This window comes from Barbus barbus (assembly GCF_936440315.1).
Source record: "Barbus barbus genome assembly, chromosome: 14".
NCBI lineage: Eukaryota > Metazoa > Chordata > Actinopteri > Cypriniformes > Cyprinidae > Barbus > Barbus barbus.
Window position 1 is genome coordinate 21,432,277 of NC_136742.1, and position 27,950 is coordinate 21,460,226.

At 38.0% G+C, this 27,950-nt stretch overlaps 2 protein-coding genes across 3 annotated transcripts in view; one reads left to right on the top strand and one right to left on the bottom strand.

Annotated features, from left to right (window-relative positions):
* The window catches only part of LOC306879751 (enhancer of rudimentary homolog), a 1,222,178-nt gene that overhangs the window by 782,000 nt on the left and 412,228 nt on the right, over positions 1 to 27,950 (bottom strand). The gene's annotated exons all lie outside the window — the stretch shown is intronic.
* On the top strand, positions 1,198 to 4,837 carry LOC306879967 (protein LRATD1-like). Of its 2 annotated transcripts, none has more exons than XM_079433197.1 (2): positions 1,198 to 1,486; positions 1,591 to 4,837. In XM_079433197.1, exon 2 carries the CDS (start codon positions 1,628 to 1,630, stop codon positions 2,408 to 2,410), a length of 783 nt encoding a protein of 260 aa, XP_079289323.1. In that variant the 5' UTR covers positions 1,198 to 1,486; positions 1,591 to 1,627; the 3' UTR covers positions 2,411 to 4,837. The 2 variants fall into 2 exon arrangements, with proteins under 2 accessions (XP_079289323.1, XP_079289324.1); XM_079433198.1 differs by having other exon boundaries at positions 1,213 to 1,334.

Sequence of the window (27,950 nt, forward strand, 5' to 3'; positions counted from 1 at the left end):
TGCATGCGTTATTGCATGAGGGCTGGAATTTCATTTCAGCAAACTCTTGATTATTAATGGCTGGACGATGCCGCAAGGAATTACTCAGTCACTTGACTGTCCGAGTCTCATGACAGATAGTGTGTGTGTTATATATGTCCCTGTGTGTGAGGGAGATAAATGAAGGATTTTGAGGACCACACCAGTCCTGACAGAAAAACAGCTTCTATCCTATCATATAGATTCAGGTCATGTTAATTGGATATTCAGGTTCAATGCAAGATAAGCTCAGTCCACAGCATTTATGGCATAATGCTTATTACCATAAAAATGAATTTGTTCTTGTCCCTCCTTTTATCTAAAAAGAGCAAAAATCTGGGTTACAATACACTTACAATAGAACTGAATGGGGCTAATTTGTATAAAGGTTATCCTTTCCAATAAGGTTGCATCTATTACAACAATTAACAACAACAGTTAACATGAACTAACAGTGAAAAATACTTATTATTCAATGCTAATTTCAATATTTACTAATAAATTATTAAAATAAAAAGTTATTTGTTAATATTATTTCATTTTTAATTATTTTTTTAATTAAACTGCATTTGTATTAAACAACATTAACAAAGATTAAGGAATACAGAACCATGCACTGCTCATTAATGTTATTGCATTAGTCAATAATGAGACCCTTATTGTAACGTGTCATAGATGCATAAAAATGCTTACTATTTTGTGTTTGTTATATTGCAGTTTCACAACTTTACTGCCATGACAACATCAGACTTAAATAATGCTTGAAGAAAGAGTGCATTTATTAAATTCATTTACTTTCATAGTAAGTGCCTCAATTTTGAACTTTGAATTGAACCTGAATACTGCTTTAATAAAGTGTTCTCCCTGCAAAACAAAAGCTCTAACTTGTTTTGACAGAGCTAATCAAGCATTCAGAAACCACATGTCCTTATAATGAATCTCTAACCTTTTCTAGCTCTATTTCAAGCCTGGATTTACTATTGTTATATTTGACAAATATGCCAAACCCTTTGGGTCTTGAAGGCCGCGAACAACACAAACAGCTGTAATATTATAAGCCTCTGAGCAAAGGTCTAAGTTTTTCATGAGGGCTCTGAACCAATCGCCATGAGGAGGGCAGGTTCTGCTGGTCGGGGCGGAGTTTTCTAGACTATTTAAAGTGCGGCGGTGCAAAGTGTCAGAGAATCCAGTGTACCTTGGAGGACACGTAAGGGGGAGGCGAACGCGTTTTGTTTTGGAGACCTTGCGGGATACACACAGCGCAAGCACCGATGGAGAGAAAGGACCATTAGCCATAGTCCTGGGGAAATACGCAGGTACGCGTCCGTTTGAGGTGTTGTATTGTGAACTTATTAACAAGAGCTTCGTGAGCAACTCAACATTGACTCGCCCTTTGCCTTTTTGTGCCGCGCTCTGCTCGACTGGCTTGTTTACGCGCCCGGGTGCGCGTGGTTTATTGTGTTTTGAGGTGACTTACTACGGCTGTGTACCTAGACAGCATTTTTGGGCGCGTCAGAATAATTCCAGTCCGCCTCTCTAGCATGACACTCACATAATCCTTTTGTATTTCAGAAGCAGTATTCCATGTCTCTTCTCTGCCCTGTTATTGATGGGAAACCAACTGGACCGGATCACCCACCTGAACTACAGCGAGCTACCCACCGGGGATCCATCGGGCATCGAGAAGGACGAGTTGCGTGTTGGCGTGGCGTATTTCTTTTCCGATGAGGAGGAAGAGCTGGACGATCGATCGCAGTCGGACAGCTTTAAAGACAACAACAGCCCGAGCAAAGACGGTCCGGTTGCGCTCAACGAGATCGAGTACTCGGCGTTCTGCTGCCAGGAATGTATATACTCCAAACTGCGAGAGAACGAGGACCTGAACGTTTATTCGGTGAAAACTTTATTGACCATGTGCAAACCCGGGGATCTACTGGAGTTAGTGGTCAATGCACAACCCCCGCACTGGGCGATCTTTGAAGGGGAGGACCAGGTTATTCACCTCTACAAGGGGGAGATCCGCAAGGACAGCTTGTTTGAGATCAGCTGCGGTCGGCAGGGCAGGATAGTGAACAATCGGTACCGCTACCGACCGCTGCCAGCTGATTTGGTGATGCAGAACGCGAGCGGGCACGTGGGGCTGAGCAGCGGCGAGATTTGCTGGACGAACTCGGAAAGTTTCGCAGCCTGGTGCCGTTTCGGCAAGCGGGAGTTTAAAGCGGGCGGGGAGACGCACTCGGTCGAGCAGCGCTACTTTCTGAAGGTGCACCTGTCCGAGAGCACCGCGCACACGCTCATGTTCCGCAGCTTGGAGGAGATGATACGCGAGAGACGGCGCGTGGACGCCAGTGGCATTCTCAAGGAGCTGTCGCTGGTGACCGGCAAGGAATGAGCGCTTGGGACTCTCTGCATGCCTTGAGCAAGGGCTGCTTGCCTTTATTTCAGGACTTTGGGAGGGTTGTGCGTATTTGTGTGAACATGTTTTGACAAAGACAATGCCCTTTTTGTTTTGGTTGTGCTGTGAGAACCGATGGCCCCCACTAAAGTCACCCTGTACCTTTAAAAAGGAAAAAGATAAAACATAAGGTGAGCATAAGGTGAGCCCTCATCACAGATCGCCCATGAACCGATACAGCCCCCTCAAATTCGCACCCGAGCCCTGCTGCGGCAGATGGTGACCACGATGCGTTCATATGTCTATGGCAAGCCGTTTTGACATTTATTCCTTAAGACTAACTATCATTTGTTTTTGCTATTAATACTCATTATTCTCCATTAACTATTCAAACAGTTTCTAGTATCTATTCCAGTTGTCCCAGCAACATTTGAATGCATACTAGTAGCGTGTATTCCAGTTGTTACTAGTAACATTTTAATCGCACTAGTAAGACTGCTGTTTGAACTATAAAGAAGCCATTCTGACTAGTCATTACATTTAAGTGAAAAAGCAAATGATACTAGTGAGATGAAGAATGTTACTTGAAACAGTTGAGGTCACGATCAATAGCTTCTAGTAGGCAACCTAACGATTGTTTACTAATCAAGCTGGAGTTGAATTGTTCATATCTGAACCACAGATCCTAAATTTGTGTAATACAGTGGGATATTTGCTTGTCATTTTTTCAATTGTGACAGTTGAATGAATAATTAGGATATAGTGAAATCAATAAAGACACTAGTAGCTGTTGGACTATATGTAAATTAAGTACAGGTAAAGTTAAAGGAATAAATGTAAAACAGCTTGCCACATGTCTCTTATTTGACTGAAATCTAGAGCTTTAATATAAAACGTGGAGCTCCGTTGTTGCGCATCTGTCCAGCTGCATTAGTTCCTCTAAAGCCCTACAGGGGACAACACACGAGCCTTTGTTTTCATTCTGTTATTGACAAACGCAGCGAACATTCTTGTTTTTGGAGTCCATATTTTTGTATTTCAGTTAGTACGTTAAAAAACTGTTTTTATTTAAATAAACGTAGATTGCCCTATGAAAATTGCGTTGGTCTCTAGCTCTTTTTCATACGGTTTTACCTGCGTTTAAATGCAATAAGCGAGCACGTGCTGGCTGAGTTAGCCTCACCGGTGCATTATAATTCACACATCAACCTTCTGTTGTGTTCACATTATCGACCATCATTCCTTCATTTGATTTTTGATTGATTTATTTCCCGCCAGCAGGGCAGTCGTTTGTCATCATTGCTGCATTAGTATACCTTATGGGCAGCTGTTGATGCATGGAGACACTGCCTTTTGTTCCTGGCTTGTTATGGTCGATGATCATCATCAGCGTGTTTCTAACTTTGACTCATAAGAGATACTTTTTATTCTATATTCCGTCTGTTACTTATACATATCAAGTTTATGACTGCTCTGCTTGTGGTCCTGAAACCATACATCCAAATTAACTGCAGTCTCCAGTTTTGGCTGCAAGGTTTGCATTAAGTAATGGGAGAGGTGTGTATATGTGTCTGTGCACATAGACACTCTCTAACACCAGTAAATATGGTCATGCTCTGTTTGTTTTCCTATTAGAGGCTGTAGGCTGCAGCTGGGATCATTTATGCTTTATGTTCAGTGTGGCTTGATTGGCCCACAGGTCTTTGTGGCTGGACCCTTTACAGAGCTTGTGCTGGCCAACACTAACAAGTCATTCTGAAAATCAGTTTGTGTAATGCAAGGCCGAAGTCCATTTTTAGAAGGTTTACCTTTGTGGTGCAGGTTATGAGTTTATGTCCAGCACAATGTAACTGAATGAGCTGTGCGTTTATGGATTTACACACTGAATAGACAATCATTTCAGCTTTTCCTGTTAATAGTTGAATATTTACTTGATTTAGTAGGCTAGTTCCTTTAGTGTGTGTTCCGTATATTCATTTCACATACTCTTTACTGCTTATTCTTTGTGTGACTATTCCAGGTCAGGCTGTTAATCATGAGTCTACATCATGTTGTGTCAGGTGTGTCAGTTTGATCTGTTAATATGGAAAGCGGGGAGATTGTGTGAATGAAAACAAGTGGGACAGGTTTTTAACGGTTGGGAAAGATTTCAGTTGAGTTCCTCATAGATGTTACAGACTTGGGCGAAGTCACTAAATGACTACAGCAAATTTTACATCCACAACCCAGTTTAACTAGATGATTAATGTGATGAAACGGTTTTGCATTTAGTGAATTGTTAAATGAATTATCACTCTTTTTTTAGTGCAAATTAACTCAATTTCCACAGAAAAGAGGCACATTGTTATTTTTCTAGCACAATAAATAATGCGCTTTTACTGCCCATGGAAAACAGACATTAATAATGTTATTAAAAAACAGATGTATATATATTTTCTATTCATTATGGCATACGTTATTCAACAAATTACAGAGAAAAAACATTAAAACCATGCTTTTATATGCATACTGTAATCAAGCACATTCACATTGGTCAAACAATGCTGTACGATTACCGTAAAGTATGTCAGATCTTGGTATTCTGAGCCATTTTCCACCACATTAAAATTTTGGAGTGTCTATTTACACTAACTCCGCCCACCAATGTGTGATTGGATTAGTCAACACTAAGAAAAGACAACAGTTTCACATCAGTTTCAGTGGAGTAGATGGTTTTGACGCGATCGACACAAGTTCGAGCCTGCCTTTTGCTAACTTGTTTTCCTCCTTTTTCAAATCTCATATCACATCAGAAAGGCATTTATTTTAAATAAAAATGAAGGAAATAATCAAAAAGTTGAAAAAGTATCGGGTAGGGTTAGGGTAGGTGTAGGCTTTATTGTCCCAATAAGGTGGCATCCATTTAATACTTGGAATTAAAACTATAATTTATACTCAATACTTTATTATTGCGTACTGTTTTATAATGTACTACAATACTGAGGTGCAGATAATTGCCACTATTGGCAATAAGTAGTATAAATAGCAGAAAATATTGCTATTTTAACAGTGTAAATAGAATCATTAGCTATTTGCACTTAGTGTAAATAGCATCTAATTGCTATTTGCACTTAGTGCAAATAGCCACTGCCTAAAATTTTGTACTGACCTGCAAGCCTTGTTAGTATGTACTTTGACACTAAACTGACAAGTACGGTCGAGAAACACCAGACATTAACACTCACACACTCATTTTCTTTGGCTCAGAATGTTTCATCGCCACTGTCTCTCCAGTCTTGTCCCCACCACATTGTTGTTCAACAATCCCAGCAGCCCTAGTAACCCACTTTTTCACTAGACGATTTGTGGGATCCCCTTTCTTGACATTACCCCACACCGCCTCATTTTTCTGTTCTCTGAGCCTGACAATCTGTCACCTGTACCGATTGCTTTTTTTCTGATGCTGGAAATTTAGGATAGTGGGGCAGCGGGCTATATGTGGAGAATGAGGACAGGAGTGAAGGAGCGATGGGCTGAGGGAGTAGATATTGCCAACATGAGCTGAACAGAATATCTTTAGCCTGAAACAAAGTCTGCCTCTCAGTAATATGCCATATGTGTGCCGTCCTGTTTGTGTGTGTGTCTGTCACACTTCATAACCTGTTACTGGGGAAACCTCAGCCAGTCATTTAGCTTGCGTCTACTGAATATTGTTTTACTTGAAGCCTGGAGAGAGGATGAGGAGTCTCTTTAACAGAAAGCTTTGCTTTGATTAAAGAACTAATGATAATGCATTTGCTTCTGTTGAGGGACAATTATGCATAGCATCTGTGCTCCGCAGAAATCCTGACTCTCTTTCAGACTCGATCGGATATTCATTTAAACCAGCAGGCTAGCTGGTAATCTGGCCTCAGGAGTAGAGGGGGAATTTAGGGATTCAGCCTCATTTGTGTTTTTTCTCTTTTCTTTTGTCAATTAAATTTCACAGCAGTTTTAAAGAAATTGTCTTGATTATCTAGAACTGCTGAAATGAAGGTGCACTGATAAGAAACTACGTTGGGTTTTTGGACAAAATATCCTGGTCCAAGGGTGTCGCTAGACCCTTTTTACTGTGGCACAAGACCCACTGCGTCCTGGTAAAGATTTAACTGATAAATCCTTATTTGTCAATGGGATTGATGTATACCAATTTGAGAATAATTTTCTCTGATAATATTTCAGCAATCAAGTCTTATATGTTTTGTATCAGCTGTGTAGAATCAGAACTAGTGTAGCCAGATTCGTGAATAAAAAAGGTCTGGAATTGTTTGCTTAATTGGGACAGTTCATTCGCACAATATAAGTTTGCAGTGGTTAAAATAGTAACTGGATTTTTTTTTTCTCTCAGCACATAATTGTCAAAGTAACAGACAATGTCATGAGGATGACAGAGCTTTACTGGAGATGGACACAGCGAGAGAAAGATACAGACACGTTTTTTTGGCCTTTTAAACTCACACTAGCTGGACTTACTAGGTTTTAACTAATGATTAGCCCAGAAATTATTCATTTTTGCTGAGTATTGACAAATGACGTTTGGTTCTATTAATGGTTCTTGCACATTTTTGCAGTGGGAAAGTGCTGTAGTAAAATACTAGTTTTCTGCAGTATTCTACCACTACTTCAACTACAGCGGCCAGTGCAGTTTAATTCAGTCACACTTTATTTGAAGTTTCAATTATCGCTATAAACAAACGATTTACTATGACTTTTGCCTCAAACTATTTTTTTTAGAGAATAAACAAAAAGAGCGCTAGATAAGGTGGATCAATCTGTAGTAGAATACAAAACTTGCAAATGATTTCTAGCGTTTGTTAACAACGAAGCAGCTCTTTGTTGCATGTGCAGCTTGTGAATGACTCTGCAGGTATAGACCATTTATTTATCTACCATATTGTTCTGGACCTTTCCTGAAGTACCTTAGAATACCATACCACATAAATACTGCAGTACATGAATATGTGATCATTCAGTACCATGCTAGCCATAATAAGTGGTACTATAAGGCACATCCACATATTTATTCTGTATACAGATAAAGATAATAATCTTTAAATTTCTTTAATGATTCTGTACTGCTAAGGGTTCATTGAGATGGACTCACTGTAACAGGACATACTGAATCAGTCAGAGCTACAGTGTGCTACATCCTTAGAGAGTAGATTAGACACTAGGTCATATCATATTATAGGCTCTTTTTTTATAATGCCACAGCATAATGCACCATATTGCAGAATTCAGCAAATTCTGTTTCACGCTTCTAAGCGAGAGAGCGCTGCTGGCTGTGAAAGAGCGCTGTCTGATAAAAATTCAAGCAGAGTTCCAGAAAGCATCTACAATGACTCAACAAAATCAACATATAGTGTGAGGCGAGCAGCCAGCTAAGACTTGCATTTTAAATAGCAGGAAATGTTATTTTTTCCCCTATCGATCATCACGTCAGAGCATGTGCAGACCTGTTTAGAATGAATAGAGGCTCTCAGAAACGGCCGCTGGACGCTGTCAGAGATGTTGTGCCACCTGTAGAACAATGAGGTAGATTGTTTACGCAACCCCCCACAGCCTCATTATGTTAATACTTTGTGTTCTTGTGTGAGTCCCTGCGGACCCCGACAGTCTCCCCTGCTCCCTTCCTTTTTATGTTTACTCCACTCCTACTAGGCTCATATCGGCTTACGCTGGGACACGCCAAAGTTCTTGGTCTGTACCCAATTACTGCAGAAGTGTTTGCTCCTCTTGCTGTCTCCCTTTGCACCGTACAGTGAACACAGACAGCGATGGCACGGGAAAAACAACCTTCCTCATGAAAAATGACAGCTCTCCTTTAAAAAAAATGAAGCAATCTCTCACCAATCTCTCTAAGGTTTGGATCAGAAGAGGCCCGTTTCTTTTGTGAGGTGAACTGAGACTCAGTGTAGTTGCGGCTGGGGAAAATGGAGATTTCACAGCTGTTGGTGATGGTGGAGAGAAGGGTTTGTTTGAGATACTGTAGCATTGTAAATTCTGGTCCTATAAGAAAGAAAAGTCACAAATGAGATCTAATATCTTAATTGTTCCTCCTACAGACAACAATGATATTGAATGGAGAGCAAATGGAGACTTTTGCCTTTTGGAACTTCTCCGATTTTTTTCTCCCGACAATGGTGTTTTCATAGTACCTGTGTTCATAAAATCAAAGTCAAAAAGTCATTTTGGAATACACTGAATTTTTAATTGTATAGTGAAAGCCAGTTGAAAGTGTGAAAGTGTTGTACAGAAGAAAGTGAGGTTGGAACAACTTGAGGGCGAGTAAATGACGATACAATTGCGATTTTCAGGTGAACTAGCCCTTTAAGCATTTAATGCTATTATTGACTAAAGTAACTAGAAAAATCTTGGTGTGTGACTTGTTTGCAGCACATTTAAAAAAAGAGGGAGAAATAAACGAGAAACATATCTGATGCATCTTTAATTACACTTTTAACAAGTTTTGCACAGAAGCCAGTTCTTTACCCACTACACAGATTTTAGGAAGTAGCAGTTGTCACTACCTGAATTTTCAGGGGTCATACACATTTTATATTCTTTTTTTTACGGCATTTTCATTTGTTTTCATTTGCATGTCATTGCAACTGAAGGAACAGTTCACACACACACACACACACACACACACACACACACACACACACACACACACACACACTTTTCAACCCTCATGTTGTCCCTAACCTGTATGACTTACTTTCTTATGCGGAATCCAAAAGGTGAATTTTTAAAAAGAATATCCAGGCCACTCTTTCAGTATAATTAAGGCGACTGAGTAGTGGAGCTGTCAAGGTCCAAAATGGCAAAAACTAATTGAAGATCCAAAAAAAAAAAAAAAAAAAGAAGAATTCACAAGACTTCACATGAACCACTTAAATTTTTTGGTGCCTTTATAGTGCTTTTTGACAACTTATGAAACAGAATAGCCAGGATTCTTTTTTAAAAATCACTTTTTGTGTTCGACACAGGACTGAGTAAGTAATGACATCATTTTCTTTTTTTTAATGAGATTTCTTTTCATTTAAATCTCCTATGAAAAAGCATGGTCTGAGTGCTTAAATTTTTCTCTGGAGAGTGCATCTCTGTGTTGCATCTACACATTGAGCATAGCACTGCTACTAATATTATAGAGTTTTAATTGGTTTTGTCGCACTCAAATCTGGTTAAAACAAATCAACAGGAAACTTAATTTAGCAGTTGGGGCACACCGGCACTCACAGACAAACGCAGTCGTGCCCATAACTTTCCATTCCTCCTCTCATATTTCAGCTGCTCTCTCTGTCTGTGAGTTAATGAGAAAGTCAGAGGTACAGGATTAGATGTTCTGCTCTCTCTGCTGGGCCGAGCACAATGCCATACCTTTGTTTCCCCTCGTATCTAGTACCTAGTATCTCACACTCTCCCATTTTTTCCCAGGGTTTGTTACATTTCACACACTGGCATATATTTGTTCTGCATTTATTAGCACAGATACATATTTACCCCCTTCCCTTTCACAGCTTGTATTTCTCCATGCTTAGGCTCATTTTCTCTATCAAAGCCAATCACATACGTTACTGCCATGGCTTTGATTTAACACATATCTCATCCAATTCTTGCACAAACATCTACTCATACTGCACATTGGAATCCTGTTCTCATTTTCCCTGCTTTCCTCTCCTCTTCTTCTCTGCCTTTGGTTTTTGCAGTCACATGTTCAGCACAACCTTTATCTTCTCATTCAGTGTCTCGCTTCCTTCTCTCTGTCTTCCTTCTCCTCGGCTAAGCACTGCATTTATTTCCCAGCTTGACCGTCCTTTGACCGGGAGAACTTTCCCCCCTGCATTTTATCAGTTGCTCCTCCATAACAGCAATCACACACCCCATAGGTGTCCCCTGCCTCTATTTTCCTCTCAGCACATAATCATCAAAGTCACAGAGACAATGTCATGAGGATGACAGAGCTTGACTGGAGATGGACACAGCGAGAGAAAGATATACGTATTCACAAATAGGTTTTTTGGCCTCGTAAACTCACACTAGCTGGACTTATTCGTTTTTAACTAATGATAATGGCCCAATAATTATTCATTTTTGCTGAGTATTGACAAATTATGTTCGGTTCGCTTAATGGTTCTCACACGTTTTTGTGGTCAGAAAGTGTAACGTCGTAGTAAAATACTAGTTTTCTGCAGTATTCTTCCTATTTCAACTATTGATTTCAACAGTCTATTTCAGTTACACTTTATTTTAAGTTTCAATTCTTGCTATTAACCAACCGTTAACTATGACTTTTGCCTCAATAAACTCTTAATTTGCTGCTTATTAACAGTTCAAAGGAAAGGACGTGACGTGTGGCCTATGAGTATGGTGACCCATACTCAGAATTTGTGCTCTGCATTTAACCCATCCAAGAGCACACACACAGACCCGGAGCAGTGGGCAGCCATTTATGCTGTGGTGCCCGGGGAACAGTTTGAGGTTCGGTGCCTTGCTCAAGGGTCTCACCTCAGTCGTGGACATTCACTCCCCCCACCTACAATCCCTGCCGGACCTGAGACTCAAACCCACGACCTTTGGGTTACAAGTCCAACTCTCTATCCATTAGGCCACAAGTGCCTCCTAATGTAATGCCGAGTCAGTAATGCAGTTGTTAAATTTAGGTATTTAGGATTAGGGATGTAGAATTTGGTCATGCAGAATGTGCGCTTTATAAGTACTAATAAATAATAGGCATGCTAATAATCAACTAGTAAATAGTAAGAATTGGTCCCTATACTAAAGTGTTACCTCTAATTCTAGCATAAATTTGGGACTTTTGGGACAGTTCATTTCAGTGAATAAATCTAACATAGCAATACCAGTGTAATCCAATTCTTGAACAAATATCTCTGAGTCAGCACATCCATCCATCTATCCATCAATCCATTTATCCATCCATTAACTGTAGGCTTGTGGAACAGCACAACCAGTTCAATTCCCGAACGGATACCTAAATGAGTTGGTTCTTTTTAGGGAATCAAACACATACAGCACAATTTTTGGATTATTTTTGTTAATCAATCACATTAAATTGTGTTTAATTGACAGCCCTTATTTTCTATATTTTTAATCTGTTAATTAAAATTCACTTATGATTTCCATTATGTGCTGGTCTACTTTGCAGAGTTATGGTACCATACTATATATATTTCTGGCTTAGGATGAACTCTGACAGAAAACAAATGGTTCATTACACAAGCTTTTACATGAAGGTATAATGCACAAACAAGGTAAACAAGGAGCTAAAAGTCAGTTGAGGACACTAATGTTTGCAAATGCAGTGTGTCCTGTAAGCAATAACATCATTTGAAACTAAATTGCCATTTTGCAGAGTGGACAAAAGAGGTGTAACATCAGCAAAGGACTTCAGGACCCCTACTTTGTAACGAGGCGCAGTTCAAATTGCCTCCGTTATGGCAGTGTTCTCAATTACCATGGGCTGAACGGTTGGATGCCTCTCACTTTGACCAACAAGTGTGATTCCATAATATTGGGTCTGGCATTAAGTGTATGGACTACGCTACGGTTGGTTATCAAAAGAACCTGCAGGGAGTCTGATTGCAGAGGTTTGGAATGAATGTATCTAGTGATGTAACCAAGAGCCTGGCTTTGAATTATACATGACTGGAAGACTGAAACCTTCACAAGAGAAGACTAAAAACAGTCACACAAACAGTATGTATAGCAAGCCTGTTTAACTGTGCTCTGCAACAACATTCTGCACAAAAATTACTTATTCTGAATTACAACCAGGATGCTTTTATACGATACATGTCACAACAGTACTCTTGCGAATGGAGAGTGACTTGCGGCATGCTTTGCCACAAAGTCCAGAGAGTGTGTGAAATATTCATGCAGCACAAAATTAATCTAAAATAGAGCCCTCATCCATTCTGTAAGCAATAAACTGCATGGAGAGACAACATGGCTAAATCAAAATAAGGCTCTCTGGCCCTCTGCTCTGAAGTCGTGGCCTCCTGTACGTCGACCTCATTTTCCACAGTTCAATATTTCTCTCAACAGTCTACTGCTGAATATTATAATAGCTGAATTTCAGGCAGCCTGATGCATCTGTGAACTAACTGCGAAGCCGAATGTTGACCATGTGATGTAATGTTGTAAAATTACAACTCCATGGCAGCTGTATCAGCATGCTAGGTTTCTTTTAAGATATACACACCAAGGCATCCAGATTACTATGACACTCAAGTAGGGCTCTCTGCAGTCCACAAGATCCAGGAGGTGTGGTTGGATCCACATCTAAGGGGTAGAGATTGGTAGGTTTAAGGGTGGAGATGGAGTGTGTTTAGGGATCAGGGGGTGGAGATGGGTAGGTTTAGGTATATGTAAGGTGGGAGGAGTTGGATCTGGATCCAACCACGCCCCCTGGATCTTGTGGACTGCAGCGAGACGCTCCTCATGACACTTAGTATGCATCTTATCACAGGCATCATTATTAGTACACAGCTGTGAGTGGCATGTTGTTTTTTCCTCAAGCACATCTTAAAAGCCATAGTCGTGTACAATGTTGTCTTTGTCCATTTACTCAGCTTTCATCACTGCCTTCTACTTACAGTATGAACAAGCTCTTTCTATACACAAAAACACACTCTTGTGATCACACACACACACACACACACACACATCCAAACATACAGACACATTACACCAAGCATATTGAATTTCCTATGATGAAGATGAGAGCATCGCCATGGCAACGTCACAGTACCTCTCCCTTCCACTCTGCCTGTTTTAAAAGATGAGAGGATGGAAGACAACAAGAGAGAAACAGAGTTTAAAGGGATGAGGGTGGTCAGCGCATCATTTCACTGATAACTGCTGCCTGGAGGCTTATGTGGATTAGGAGGAAAGGTAGATACATTTCAAGCACATGAAACCTACTAAAATATGAGCTAATCTCTGAAGAACAGCAAGCCGGAAGCATTTTGAATGCATACACATGCATATAGAGTTAAAGGGATAGTTTACATCAAAAATAAACATTCTGTCATCATTTACTTAACCTCACGTTGTTCCAAACCACTATGACATCCGCTGGTGGTATTGAAAATCACTCACACAGCTTGAACATTCTCCCTAACTATTTTTGTTTTCCAGAAGAAAGTAAGTACAGGTTTGGAACAGCATGAGAGTGAGTAAATGATGACAGAATCATTTGTGGGTGAACTGTTCTTCGTAACATGAATCTACAGACTACATTCATCCTAAAGTTAAATGTAACAAAGTGAAAAAGATTTCAGTAAACAATCATAAATGTGTGCACACAGGCTGTATTTGAATGCATAATGCTAGCTGGAGGGCAGAAGACAATGAAAGGGGTAGAGTAAGAAAGCTCTCAATGTCTGAGTGAGTTTATCATGCCCAAAACAGACATTAAACATTCCAGTGCACAATAAGCGCAGGAATGCGTGGAATAAATGCAAAAACACAGAGATTGGAATGAAAAAAATAATAAAAAAAATCATTTTAGGAGAACTAACCTGTTATTTAACCATTTGATAACCTCTGTGCTATAAGGAGACTCTTACATAATTACACCAGTAGGTGGCGATAAGTGACTGTCTTTATGAATGAGTCATTGATTCCTATAATTCAACTTATTTGTTCAACAACACCGATTCATTCAGGAACGAAATAAATGATTGGTTGGATCCGAGATAGCATACTTCCCAAACAGTATGTGAACAGAGTATATATCCTCATTAACAGTATTCATAAAACTAGTGGTGGGCCATCAGGGCCAGCAAAGTCTTCTCTGCTTGCCTAAATACTATTAGAATCACTGACTTGTAATTATTTTTTCTTTTAATATGTGTTAAATTGTTCCCAATAGTCTATTCTATTAATTTCATAACTTTCCTCTTAGTTGCGCCGCTTCCAGCAGTGTATGCTTACATCATGTGTTGCCAGGGTCGAAGAACTCTGCCCTGAAACCTTCAGAATAACAGTGCGGGCACCTATAGCTTAAAATAAATGAAACTGTAGCTTTAACCCAGTGGTTCTCAACCCGCGGCTCAAATACGGCCCACCATACAGTCTATGTGCTGAACACAATTAAAAAAAATAACTTTCAGTTTTACAATTCATTTTAGTTTTTACATTAATTTAAAAATGCACTAAACAAATATAAGCTATACTGTTTTTGTTATGTAAAATTATTTTGTTTTTCATATATTATTTTCAGACATGAGCTATGTAATCACGTAATTAATGTTACGCATTTAACGAACACAAGCGCGCACTAGTCTTCAAATAGTCTAGTCATTAGCAGCCATTAGTTCTGCCTCAGGACAGACAAGTATTAAGAGAGAAATTATACGTTTTCTGAAGATAACCGGATTAGAAAGAAGAATTTAATTTTTTTTTTTCTTCACACTCCAGTCCAGTTGGTGGCGGTAATACACCATAAGTTGGCTTGTCAACCGCCATTAAATCTTACAAGAAGAAGATTGTTCTATAACAATCTTCAGCCATTAGTTCTGTAAAATTGAGCAAAAGAATGGACAAATTTGTTAAGGGCGAAAACGAAATGTGGAAAATGCCAACGAAGGAACGCATTCGATTCAAACAAGAAAAGCCGCAGCATCAGCAGTGAAGAGAGTGCTGGACTTTCGGCATCAACTTTCGGTGTGCCCCGCCACTCACTTGAAGATGTTCAGGTAAAAAGAAACACCCATAGCCTACTATGCAGCAATAATCCTATATTACAGAAATGTGGCAAAACATCTCTGGAGAGAACCTCTGTAGCGGACCCCGTCCGAATGGTGGCCAACACTTTACTGATGTTTCTTTTTTACTCCAGAAATCACCGTAAGAGCTGAATGAAGCGATATAAAAATGCACATTAACATTACAAAACACTTGATTTTCACAAAACACTTGCTTTTAACTAACAGTATACACATACACAAACCTTATGCCTTTTTGGGGGGTGTTGAATAAACTTATAAAGAGTCCTTTCGTGCAGGAGTTCTGTTAAGCCGCCATGAAGCGTTCGCTGTCCATACCATTTCTCTTTACTCTCTCTTTGCTGTGAAAGAAGATTCCGTTTCAAAATAAAAGTCCCCCCCCCCCCCCCCCCCCGTAAACAACTGAAATAATGCAATCCTTAAACAATGTTTAACATACAAAATATTTCAAAGGCAACACAAAACAAATAGAGAAATTAAAGATAACTCTTATTAAAGTCTGTTACAACCTCAGATTATTAAATTAGAAAATGCTTTCCATATTTGGATCAACATAGGCTACATTTGTGAATGCACACTTACTGCAATGTCACGAGTCAAGTCACGCTTCCGTGCGCGTTTTACAGACCGCAACTTACAATCGCAACTTCATTGTGCTGTTACGCCTTTCGAGCAGAATTTCACAAAATTGGTCAGCTCCCGACAGCATCAGGTGTTTTATTAATGGCGAGTCAAATTATTTATTTATTTCAATAAATGTAATCGTTTAGATATCATAATATTTAGGCTATAAATAATATTATAAATCTGGTTGGTTTGTATTGATGAGGTAATATGTAAATGACATGCGTGCGGCCCGTGAGACTTGCACTTGGACCATATGGAGATGGTCCTCACTGCAGAACACAAGATCCAGGGGGTGTGGTTGGATCTAGATCCAACTCCTCCCACCTTACATTTACCTAAATCTACCCGTCTCCACCCCCTGATCCCTAAACCCACCCATCCCCACCCCTAATACTACCAATCTCCACCCCCTAGATGTAGATCCAACCTCACCCCCTGGATCTTTTTTCTGCAGTGAGGGGCTACTGACCATAGTGCGGCCCGGTAGAAAAAAAGGTTGAGAACCACTGCTTTAACCAATCAGATTTTGAGTTGCGACACTGGGGCCATCTAGCAGGCATATAATAATGTCAGAATTTTTACGTCCTTTGATTGGATAATTGGACTCAGAGCTTGCAAGCCGTATCTGTAGCAAACTGCACAAACTAAAATATATTCCTGTAGATTTAACAGCTGGTTTTTAACCCACAATGGCTGACAGGGGAGAAAAAATTGATTTGGTTGCAGATATAATTTTCAAGACTGTTTCTGACTGTTTATTGTCTGTTTCATTCATACTCGCTGGCAGAGGGCGTCCTCTTGCAGAAACTCCACAAGTGAGACTCTTAGAAGTAATCCCAGGTGAAAATCAAGTACACTTCCATAATGTACTTAAAGTGCTCTTTTTTGCACACTAATTTTGTACTTAATATACTAAAAATTATCCTTTAGTACTTCTTAAGATAAACTTAAGATCATCTAAGTGTACTCAACTGTGCTATTTTGAGACACCATGAATATGAACTAAAATGTGCTTTTAACATACTATCTTTGTATTTAAAAAATGTATTTAGTTACCACTTGTAGTACACTTGAACCCATCTTTCATTTACTAGTACACTCAAGTGTACTACAAGTGGTAGCTAAATAAATTTTTTAAATACTAAGATAGTATGTTAAAAGTGCAATTTAGTTCATATTCATGGTGTCTCAAAATAGCACAGTTAAGTACACTTAGATGATCTTAAGTTTATCTTAAGAAGTACTAAATGATAATTTTTAGTATATTAAGTACAAAATTAGTGCGCAAAAATAGAGCACTTTAAGTACATTATGTAAGTGTACTTGTTTTTCACCTGGGATAGAACTTATGCCGTTCCAGGAAATACCTCATATGGACAAAAGCAAGGCATCTAGCTGTTGCTGTAGCTGAAAAAAAAAAAAAGAAATTAGAGATGTTTTACCTGATGAAACATCAATACAATATTGTATTTTTTATAAGAATAAAGTCTATTTATAATGCAATGTTAATCGACTTCTACCACTGTATAGAATACTATAAGTAGCATGATTTCTGCCTCATTCTCTGATATGAAACCATGTCAGATCACAAAAGTAAGTTAATTTAAACACTTGACTTATGTATTAAGTGAATTTGGACTAAAACATGTCATTAAATGTTCTCTTAGTTTGACAACAGGTTTCTAAACAGGCTCACACACACATTGCAAAAACTATCACACGTGCTGCTGTGGTAAATTTATTCATCGCACAGACTGATTTTTTCATAGCATGTTAAAAGGTGGATTAATTCAAGTAGGACGCCACTGAAGACCTAGGGTGAAATGCACAGCCCACCACTGCATAAAACAGTAAAGAAAGTCCCTGGATGACCTACTATTTCTGGCGAGATTCTGAAGTGTGCATCTGATGGAAACTTTACAATCCCATGAAGCCAGGAGAGGATTTGTGAATGGCAGTGAACTGACACTGGTAGGTCACATCATGACAATGACAACATGACAAATGTAGAATGTCTGGATTACATTCATACTGAACACATTCATACTATATAGAACATACTTTTAATCATTGATAAAGTAATTGCATATTAAAAAAAAAAAAAACCTATTCAGTGATTTTAGACACAGTCACTGTGAAACGTTAGATCATTTACTCAACCCATTTGTTCAACAACACCGATTCATTCAGCAACACCACTACTGTTTGTGACTCAAAGATTTCATTTTGATCAATATCTATGTCTATGTCAATATTGTGACTTACCCGTTACTAATTATCGTTTTTCAACTGTTCTATAAAAACAATATAACACTTGCAATCATACTGTTGGTCTGAGTAGCTGCACAACTGTGATTAAAATAATTTTCAATACAACAGCACACCTGCTCATATGATAGTTTAATTATAAAACATCACTTCTAAAACTGTTATAGGCTATTATAAAAGCAACATGCCAATCTAAATCTGCATAAAAGCAAGATCAAGAGCTCTTTCAATTACCAGTATGTGTGTGAAACTGTAGCCTACTATTGAACTGTCCTTTCAAGAATGTATTCTTCAAGGACAACATAACAGACTTTGAATTTGAATATGTGTGTGTGTGTGTGTGTGTGTGTGTGTGTGAGAGAGAGAGAGAGAGAGAGAGAGAGAGTACAATGGCTGCCCAGAGACTGTGAAATCTTTTGGCTTTGTGTATTCCACCTTCTGTCTCTCTCTGCACACAAACAGCTCACTTAAGCATTGATTACATCTCATTCTGCCTCTTTAAAGCAACTCCTTTACAAGCATAATTAACACTCTCAAAGGGGATAAAACTCACTAGGATAAAACATCTGCTGTATACACGGCCAGAAGAATGAATGACCAATTCATCTTCTCCCTGCTGTCAGCCTGTCAGTAACATCCCTTAAATGCAGCCACTCAATGAACATAATAATCACCATGCGAACCCTGTCTGTTGGGTTTAAGAAAGACCTCAGAAAGCTCAAAGAGGAATTCCGACTTAAATATCGGCATTGTTGGTTACCATTTTTTGCATTCTTTTTTGCATGTCCACAACCTCATAAGTAAGGCTTTTCAAATGTGCTTTTTCTTTTCATACTATACTGTATTTAATGCTATCATTAATAGTATTTAAAAATAAGCATTTAAACTAAAAGCAATAGATCATACTACAGGTGGAAATCAGTGTCAACACGAATAGTCCTTTACTTTGAATGAGACACCTGAGCAGATATGTCTTTCATAAGGTTTAAGGCCAACTGTATCTACGCTATGAAAAAATGATTTTTTCAAATAATAAAATTTATTAATTAAAAAAAAAGCAATACGTTTTACAAGAGAATGCTATTTCTGTCTTCTTCATAATTTCATGTTTAATTCATTGTGTTACTTGCTTGTTTCTCTTTAATTTGTGAAATTTAGTAGCAATTTCTGAGTGAAAATAGTTTCAAAGACTTAATTCATTGTTCATTCATGAACTAATTATATATGCAATAGATAGATGGATGGATGGATAGAGAATGAGAGAGAGAGATTGCATGCTTACATCACGTGACTCATTTGCTTCCTCACAGACTGCAGTGATACACTTGCAGCTGAAATGGATTACGAAGAATTAAGATACACCAGGAGAAAACCATCTGTGGAAATATGAAAACATTGTAAATCATGTCAGTCTCATTGAATTATGTAGTATAAAGCAAATGTCTTATTTCCATTGTGGAGTAGAGGCCAGAAGAGAAACAAAAAGCAAAAGGAGAGAAAAAATTCTGTGATAGAGGTGCCAGGAAGTGCGAGAGAATGAAAGGAGAGACCCCTCATCTGCCCTGACCTTGAGTAATTGTGTGTTTGGGTAAATAAGCCATCCGGGACTAATCAGTGTGTAATTGTATTTGCGGCTGTATTAGACTGCTGTGCATGTGGAAGGTGCCATGCGTGCAGCCCACTGCTCTGACCATGTCACTGTTTCCATTAGCAACCTGTCACTGAGGGTCCCTCATTGTGTATTGCTGCTTCCGATGGGCAAGATGTAGAGAGTGTCTGGGTCGCTATGGCTACGACAGTCTGGCTGAATCATCAACCTCTCCCCCTGCTGGAACTAATTTGCATACAGAACTGCTAACCTTCACTTTTTCCACAGCAATCAGAAATATCCACGAGTGCCGTAATCCCATCATTCGGCACGACTTCGATTGCTCCCAGCATCAAACAACATTCTGCACTATTTTGCCCGGGGGAGTCAATTTGGCCTGGGAAATGATGCAAAGACTGCTCAGTAACACATCTATAGAGGGACATTTGAGGGAATGAACATATTTGTAAACATGAAAAGCCGGAATATGACCTCAAACATGTCAAAAGTTTGATCTATGTTGAGAAAAAGCATAACATTGACAAATGCAACAACTGTCCCAACACAGGAGGGACACATGGACCTTACAAGAGCAATTCGTTAATTAAAAACTTTAATCAGTCTAATCTTTGCCCTCACTGAGGGACAGGCTGAAAACGTGAAGGAGAGGAGAAGAGCATTCATCAGTTAAAAGGAATGTTCGAACAAAAATATCTGAACGTACTTTTGTCATGAATGGCCTGATGGAGAGAATGAGGGATGAGTGCATGTACTGTATATTCATGCCTGACGTGTTTAGTGAGGGAAATGGTTCTCAGTGGCTTACATCATGTAAAAAAAAAAAAAGAAGTGTCCTCTTACTTTCAAGGGAGGTCTGAGAAGAGTTTTGCAAAAAACAAACATTAAAAAAAAGTGAGAAAATGGTTAAAAAACTAAACTATTATTATTATTTTAGAAAACACACGCACACAGTGCCGTTCAAAAGATTGGGATCAGTAAGATTTTTAATGTTTTAAAATAAGTTTTTCAAATAAGTCTCTTATGCTCATCAATGCTGCGTTTATTTGATCAAAAATACAGAAAAAATGCAATTTTGTGAAATATTATTGCAATTTAAAAGAACAGTTTTAATTTACTTAAAGCCTGAAACAATTTAAATTTAAATAAAACAATTTGTTCCTGTGAAGCAAAGATGAAATTTCAGCATCATTACTCCAGTCTTCAGAACATGATCCTTCAGAAATCATTCTAATATGCTGATTTATAATCAGTGTTAGAAACAGTTGTGCTGCTTAATATTTTTTGGGACCTGTGATACTTTTCTGAGGATTCTCTGAAAAATAAAAAGTAAAAAAAGTGTTTATTCAAAATAAAAAATTTGTGTTACAATATACTATTTAAAAGTTTGGGGTCAGTACATTTTTTTGTTTTGTTTTGTTTGTTTAAAGAAATTAATACTTTTTTAAATAGTGATTGTAAAGACTTATATTGTTATAAAAGATTTCTATTTTGAATAAATGCTGTTCTTTATAATCACAGGTTCCAAAAAATTAAGCAGCACAATAGTTTCAACACATAATAAATCAAAGTAATGGCTAATGAAAATTCAGTGCTGTCTCACATAAATAAATAATATTTTAAAGTATATTAAAATAGGAAACCAATATTAGAAATTGCAATAATATTTCACTATATTACAATTATTTTTTTCTGTATTTTTGATCAAATAAATACAGCCTTGATGAGCATAAGAGACACCATTTATAACAAAACGAAAAATGCAACATGTTGGAAACTATACAGCTATACAGTAAATTTAGCATCCTAATTCGAGTGTCGACTTGAGGTCCTTTTTTGATCTTGTTCCCCTCTCCCCTCCCAATGCTTCCTATCTCCTCTTTCACTGAATCCTGTCAAAGGCAAAAATACAACAAAAAAATGCAACCCCATAAATTAATTTAGTTGGAAAATGGCATACAAGGCAAAAACTGTTTGGTTTGCAGTTTTCACATTCTTCACTAAGTCACTGGCAAATATGAAATCCAATGAATAAGCCTGTTTCTCATCGGACTCGTCATTAAAATGTTACTAGGGCGCAGCAGAACTTTTACTGGGGCAAAAGGAGTCTAGCGCCCATACTGCACTGGTTTCTGGCCTGACTAAGGAGAGAAGATCTATGTTATATTCATAGATTGCACATACAAGACCTACCTGTTACAAGTCAACTCACAAACAATCCGGCTGTCTCTATAATTTAATCAATCACCACTCTTGGTCCTCAGATTCGAGTGTCGTTGTTGGCGATAAAGTCGCACAGGTGATTTTGTCGAGATATCTGTCGAGTATTTCGTGTTAAATCCTATTACCGAGGTTAATACTATTTATCAAGTTCCTCACGACACACAAACACAAGCACCTGGAGGGAAGCCAAGTGTGAAGTGTGTGAACTAGGCTATATACTGATACTGGGCAAAGGTTCAATTATCCACTTGAAGAAAGGATTCAATTGGGCTCTTGAAAAGGGAAACAATCCAAGCCTCAAATCTTCCGTCTTTCTTTTCCCCAGAGGCCAATCCATTGGCAAGGATTAAAACCCCTGCTTGTCTCTTCCCACTGGTCTGGACATCTGAGCAGTTTCTTGCCAGGATGCGACTGAATGTTAAGCTACCGAGATTAAGTCACTCACAGTACTTGTTGGAGGAGGTTTGTAGGGACTATTTTGCCCACTTGCCGAAGCAGCTACTATACGCTAGGGGTGGAGTCACCACAATCCAGTTTAACCCCTGGGCTAATTTCACTTCATTAGCTCTGTAAGTGCCTTCAGTGGCAGATCTCGAGCAGTAGTTTGAGAGTCCAAGGTCTAAGCACGTGTGTACTCCATGGCATACAAGGACAGCTGGGTGCTTCTTTTTCAACAATTACTCAACTAATTAAATTAGTCACTAATTAAAAGTAAACATGCAACTGCATTAGCTAAACTTAATCGCCACACCTAATTAGCAACTCGCTCCTCAACGAGGCACCGGGCATGTGGACGCTACTAGGCACGACGCCAAAGCAATATAGCTGGAGAAATGTCATAGCTTTGTGGACATTCTTTACCCTGGACTTTTTCGGAAATATAATGGCAGTGTTTTGCTCATCATTCCTCAACAATTACTTAATGTGCAATTAGACAGAAATGCCACAGGTCTCTGGTGCCTTTCTGCCATTATGTGTCTAATGCATGCTTTGATTAGATGCTTCCAGGCATGATTTTCTACAATCCTCAACAGGTCTTTACCAGAAGGTCAACTCACAGCCAGCATCCACATGCCGAACAATGGCTCTTTGCGAGAGCGGAGATTGACGCAGCCTCAATGTTTATGTGCCCTCAGAAAGCATGAGGCAAGGTAATTTTCGTACACCGCTGTAGTGCTCGATTTGCATGTTTCCTGGATTTGAAGAGCATTTGAGGCCTTATTCGACTCGGGCCTCTTTGCTGCTTTACATTTCAGACGTGGATAATTATCTGCTCAGAGATTTTCCTGCTGCAATTTATTAAAAAGCCAATTCGACCCAGAACACAGGCACTTTGCATGAAATCTGGATCGGAAGTTAGAAATAGCTTTTAGATTAGTCTGTCAGTTTCCATACCGGGCAAAATCTCAGCAGCCAAAGCCCGCCTAATTCTGAGGTAAATATTGTCTAACATAACATTAATGAAAGCAAACATGCAAAAAAGGAACGTTTCTTGCAAACAAACACGCATAAAGTGTTCACCAGTGCTTATCTGTTAGAAGCTGAGTGCTTTTACCTCATCAAGTGAGAAGAAGTGGCTGCTCTCTGCCTGATAAGAATTTAATTAATTCAATTTGTGAGGCCACTCTGAGTCAGCGCAAATCTCCAAATAACTTCTGAATGACAATACAAATGCACAAATGATGACTGAACGCCTCTAATATGTGTTTGTTTATAAAAGCTTTCAGTGCAAGAGGGGAACGCAATATCTGGGGTTTGACTCTGATTTGGAAGCTCACAGTGATTCGGAAAGAAAACAACACAATCTCAACAACACATTGGTCAACTTTACAGTATAATGGCTAGATTAAACCTCAATTTGCATAAAATGGAACTCTGAAAACTCTAAAAAAGAAAAATAAATGCTTTTGCAGGTACTGTGTGCTACCTGGAAGAAGAAAAAAAGGTACAGAAAAAAAAAATTAATTTGCCTTTGAAATTAAATAGTCTTTGCTGATGTCAGAATACTGAAAACTGACTGCAAAATGACAGATACTAATAGAATTGGCCCCTAGGTTAAGGGTTGCTTAAATTTTTATATTAAATTACGAATACATCTGTAGTGGCTCCATCATAATGCTTTTCTGATGGCAGTTTTACATAAAAATTTGACCAAACAACTCTGAATGATTAATTTTATTGCAATTCTGTGTTTGAAAAGTAAAGAAAATAGGTTTGTTATCTTGAGGCAACAATGTGCAGTTAAGTATAATTTAAAAATGTAATTTGTAAAGGCAGTCTAGAAGTACTTCAGATAATTAAGCAACATCACACAGGCATGTGCTGCAGACACAAGGCTGAAAATGCATGGTTGTACATCTAAAACACCTGGCTTGTTTTTGAAGAGGTGTTTTGATATAAACGACAGGTGCAGCGCCTCAGGATAGTGATGTACAGGAGTTCACACAGTTCAAATACGAGACTGTGTGAGAGAGAGAGAGAGAGAGAGATGGTTGACTGGAGTGTGAAATCGGTCTCTGACTGTTTTAGGATTCATGGTTTTAGCAGTTAATTAGTGTAAGAATACAAACACTCAGATTCACACCAATCCACACACCTCGAATACACCAATTATTGCACAAATATTCTACCACATCTCAAAACAGAACAGAAATACACATACTTAACACAAAACCTCAGTCTGCCTCACACTCTTAATGCAGTAATTACTTGAGTACTTGCTTGATTTCTCTTAAAAAACACTTCTATTCTTGTTCTCTATTTCTTTCTCAACTTGTTTTATGGTGCCAGTATCATATTCACACAAATACAAAAGAAAAATGTGCTCATCTGATCAGTGATGAACAGTGTTTTTTTTGCATTTTTTTTTTGTGCCACTGTTAAACTTTGAGAATCAGACTTTTTTTGAATGCTATATGTCCATCCATGGTCACACTGAAAATCCACATTGTATCTGCAGCCACACCATAACAATATACATATAATAATACATTCAGAGTTTACGCAGGATAGAAGAGCAATATTGAGTATGCAGAGTGTCTGTTGGTCATGTTCAGTAATCTTTGTAGCCTGGTTCACTGTCTTAGACGAGCAGACCTCAGCAAGGGATAGAAGCTTGCAGCCAATTACTTTTTCAGCACACTTGATAATGCGCTGTAGCGGTTTCATTAGACGATGACTGAAGATATGATTACACTTTTGCTTTCGATAAAACGTTTGATTAATCGCCTGTTTTTGTATTGTTCCTTGCATAAAAGCATCCAGAAAATGAATAAATATTAATGCAAAATGTAAATGTGTTTAGTTGTGATGCTATGAACGAGTGAATCTCATTCCTTCCAGTCTACCACATATTACCATTCCGATGCTACATTTATCTACCCAAATCCCTGGAAGAAAGTGCTGTAACTAAACGAGCTCACCCCAGGGTCACTTACTCACACATTCAGAGATCCCCATCACACTCTTTCATGTCTCTGCCTCTCCCTCTCACAGCTGCTTTAATTACCCCTCCGCTCTCATGTCTCATTTCAAAACTTTGCTTACAGACAGAAACCCAAACTCTATAGCAACTGCTCTAAATTCACCAGGGTCCAGAATTTGCAAGTGCATTATATACATGTATAGACTAATAGATAGTAGCTTATACAGCAAAACCAAAAATTATTCAGACACCTAACATTCCTCACATTACTGCAGTTTATTCGCTTTAGTTTAAAAATGATAATAAAATATGACAAGACCTTAGAGTTAACCTGTCAGAACAAATTCATCTTGATAAAGTCAGATAACTTTGATAGAAAGGTATATAATGAATTAGGTCAAATAGATTAAATACCAATTTAGGTTAACCAATTACCAAGCAATGCTCAATTTTGTTCAGTCTGTGATGTAAAAAATGTTGTATTACAAAACATGGTTAGGTCAAAGTGTCTGAACAATTTTTAGTCCCATTTTTAAAATTAATTTTACTGGTAGTCCACTCTATGAAGAATTTTTGGGCTTTCACAGCTTACTTTATTTTGCTGTAAAAAAATATTAAAAAAATTATATCTGGTGTCTGATTTTTTTTTTTTGAAACACAGGTGCATCTAAAAAAAATTGAATATCGTGAAAGATATTAAAAAAATATATATATTTTCTCAAAAAGTGAATCTTTCATATATTCTATTCATATGTAAATTATTATTATTATTTTTTGTTTTATGTTTAGAGCTTACAGCTCATGAAAGTCAAAAATATTAGAATATTTACATTTGAGTTTCATTAAATGACTATCCCTACAATATAAATTCTGGGCTTCTTTTGTTCTTTGAAACCACAATAATGGAGAAGACTGCTGACTTAGCAATGATCCAGAAGACAATCATTGACACCCTCCACAAAGAGGGTAAGTCACAGAGGGTCATTACTGAAAGGTGTGGCTGTTTACAGAGTGCTGTATCAAAGCATATTAAATGCAAAGTTGACTGGAAGGAAGAATTTGGGTAGGAAAAGGTGCACAAGCAACAGGGATGACCACAAGCTCGAGAATACTGTCAAGCAAAGCTGATTCAAACACTTGGGAGAGCTTAAAAATGTTGGCAGCTGCATTAGTGCAGTCAAACTTTGATTATGCTGCAGCTTTTTGGTATAGCGGTATTTCAAATAAATTAAAAAATAAATTGCAGACTGCTCAAAATTGTGTAGGGTTGTGTAGGATTATTTTGAAAGTACATGCACTGATGCATTTGCGAGATGATTCTCATTATGAACATTATAGGAAAATTAGTTTTTTAAAAGTCGAAAAAAGGGTAACTTTTCTAACACTGGTGATGGTGTTTAAGATAAAGAAAATGGTTCCAAAGTATCTGTTAGAATAGAAGAGTAGTAATGATATATATCCTTGTAGGTTTAAAAATCTTTTTTATATACTAGCTCTGTTGCTTGGAATAAGTTACCTGGGTGTATTCAAGAAATACAAGTTGATAGTATTTTTATAAGGGAAGTTAAAAAATGGTTGTTTTATCACTGATGTTTCGAAGTTTGTGTTGTGAGTTTCTGAGCTTGATGTGGATTGCACTCCATTTATGATTTGTTCATCATTTTTTTTTTAAAACCGGGGACCACAGTGAAAATAAGCTGAAGGATTTTTTGTGTATTTTATCCTCAACAGTTTTGAAATGTGTATGAATTAGTCTTTTTGGATTTTTTTGTATTGTGTTTGAAATTTTGTCAGATAAACAAACAAGGAGTGGACTGAATCTGAAGTCAGTGCATCAAGAGCAGTGTTGTGGAGTAACTAGTTACAAGTAACGGAATTACGTAATTTAATTACAAAATAAAAGTAATTGTAATCAGTTACAGTTACTATGAAAAAATATGTAATTAAATTACAGTTATGAAAATGTTAATAATTACAAAGGTGGTTACCATCTGATTTTTTCACATACTCCCACATACAGATTTAATTGAGTTCTTTCATAAATTGCAGTGACTGCTCTAAAATATGAAACACCAATGTTTCAGAAGTTTATAGCATGCTTATCCGATAACTTTTATATTTCCTATAGGGTTTATGTATATGCTTTATTTTTTTCCTAAGGCATTGTTTGATTCCAGTTTTCCTGTCATAGCTATGCAAATATTTGATTTCAAAAACAGTATCATAGCTATTAAACTATATCTTATGATTTTAAATCTGTATTTAATCTGTATTTGTGTGATTCTGTATTTAATGGTTTTAAAGTAAGTCTGATTTTGTGGTGGCTGTGCTTCAAAGGGGACATCGGATGCCAATTTTCCACAAGTTGGTATGATTCTTTATTCTTGAAATGGTCTGAGTGGTCGTGTAAAACAACACCCCTTTTACCTTGTCAAAACAGCTCTGTTCACAGCGTCTTGTTTCGGTGCATATCTCTTTACATGCTAATGAGCTCTGCTCACCCCACCCCTTTCTTCTGTGGAAGAGCAAAGATGATTCGCAAATAATCATAAAAAATAAAAAATGAGACTTACTACTTCTGGAGGAACAGCTGGATTATGAACAATGGGTGCTGAT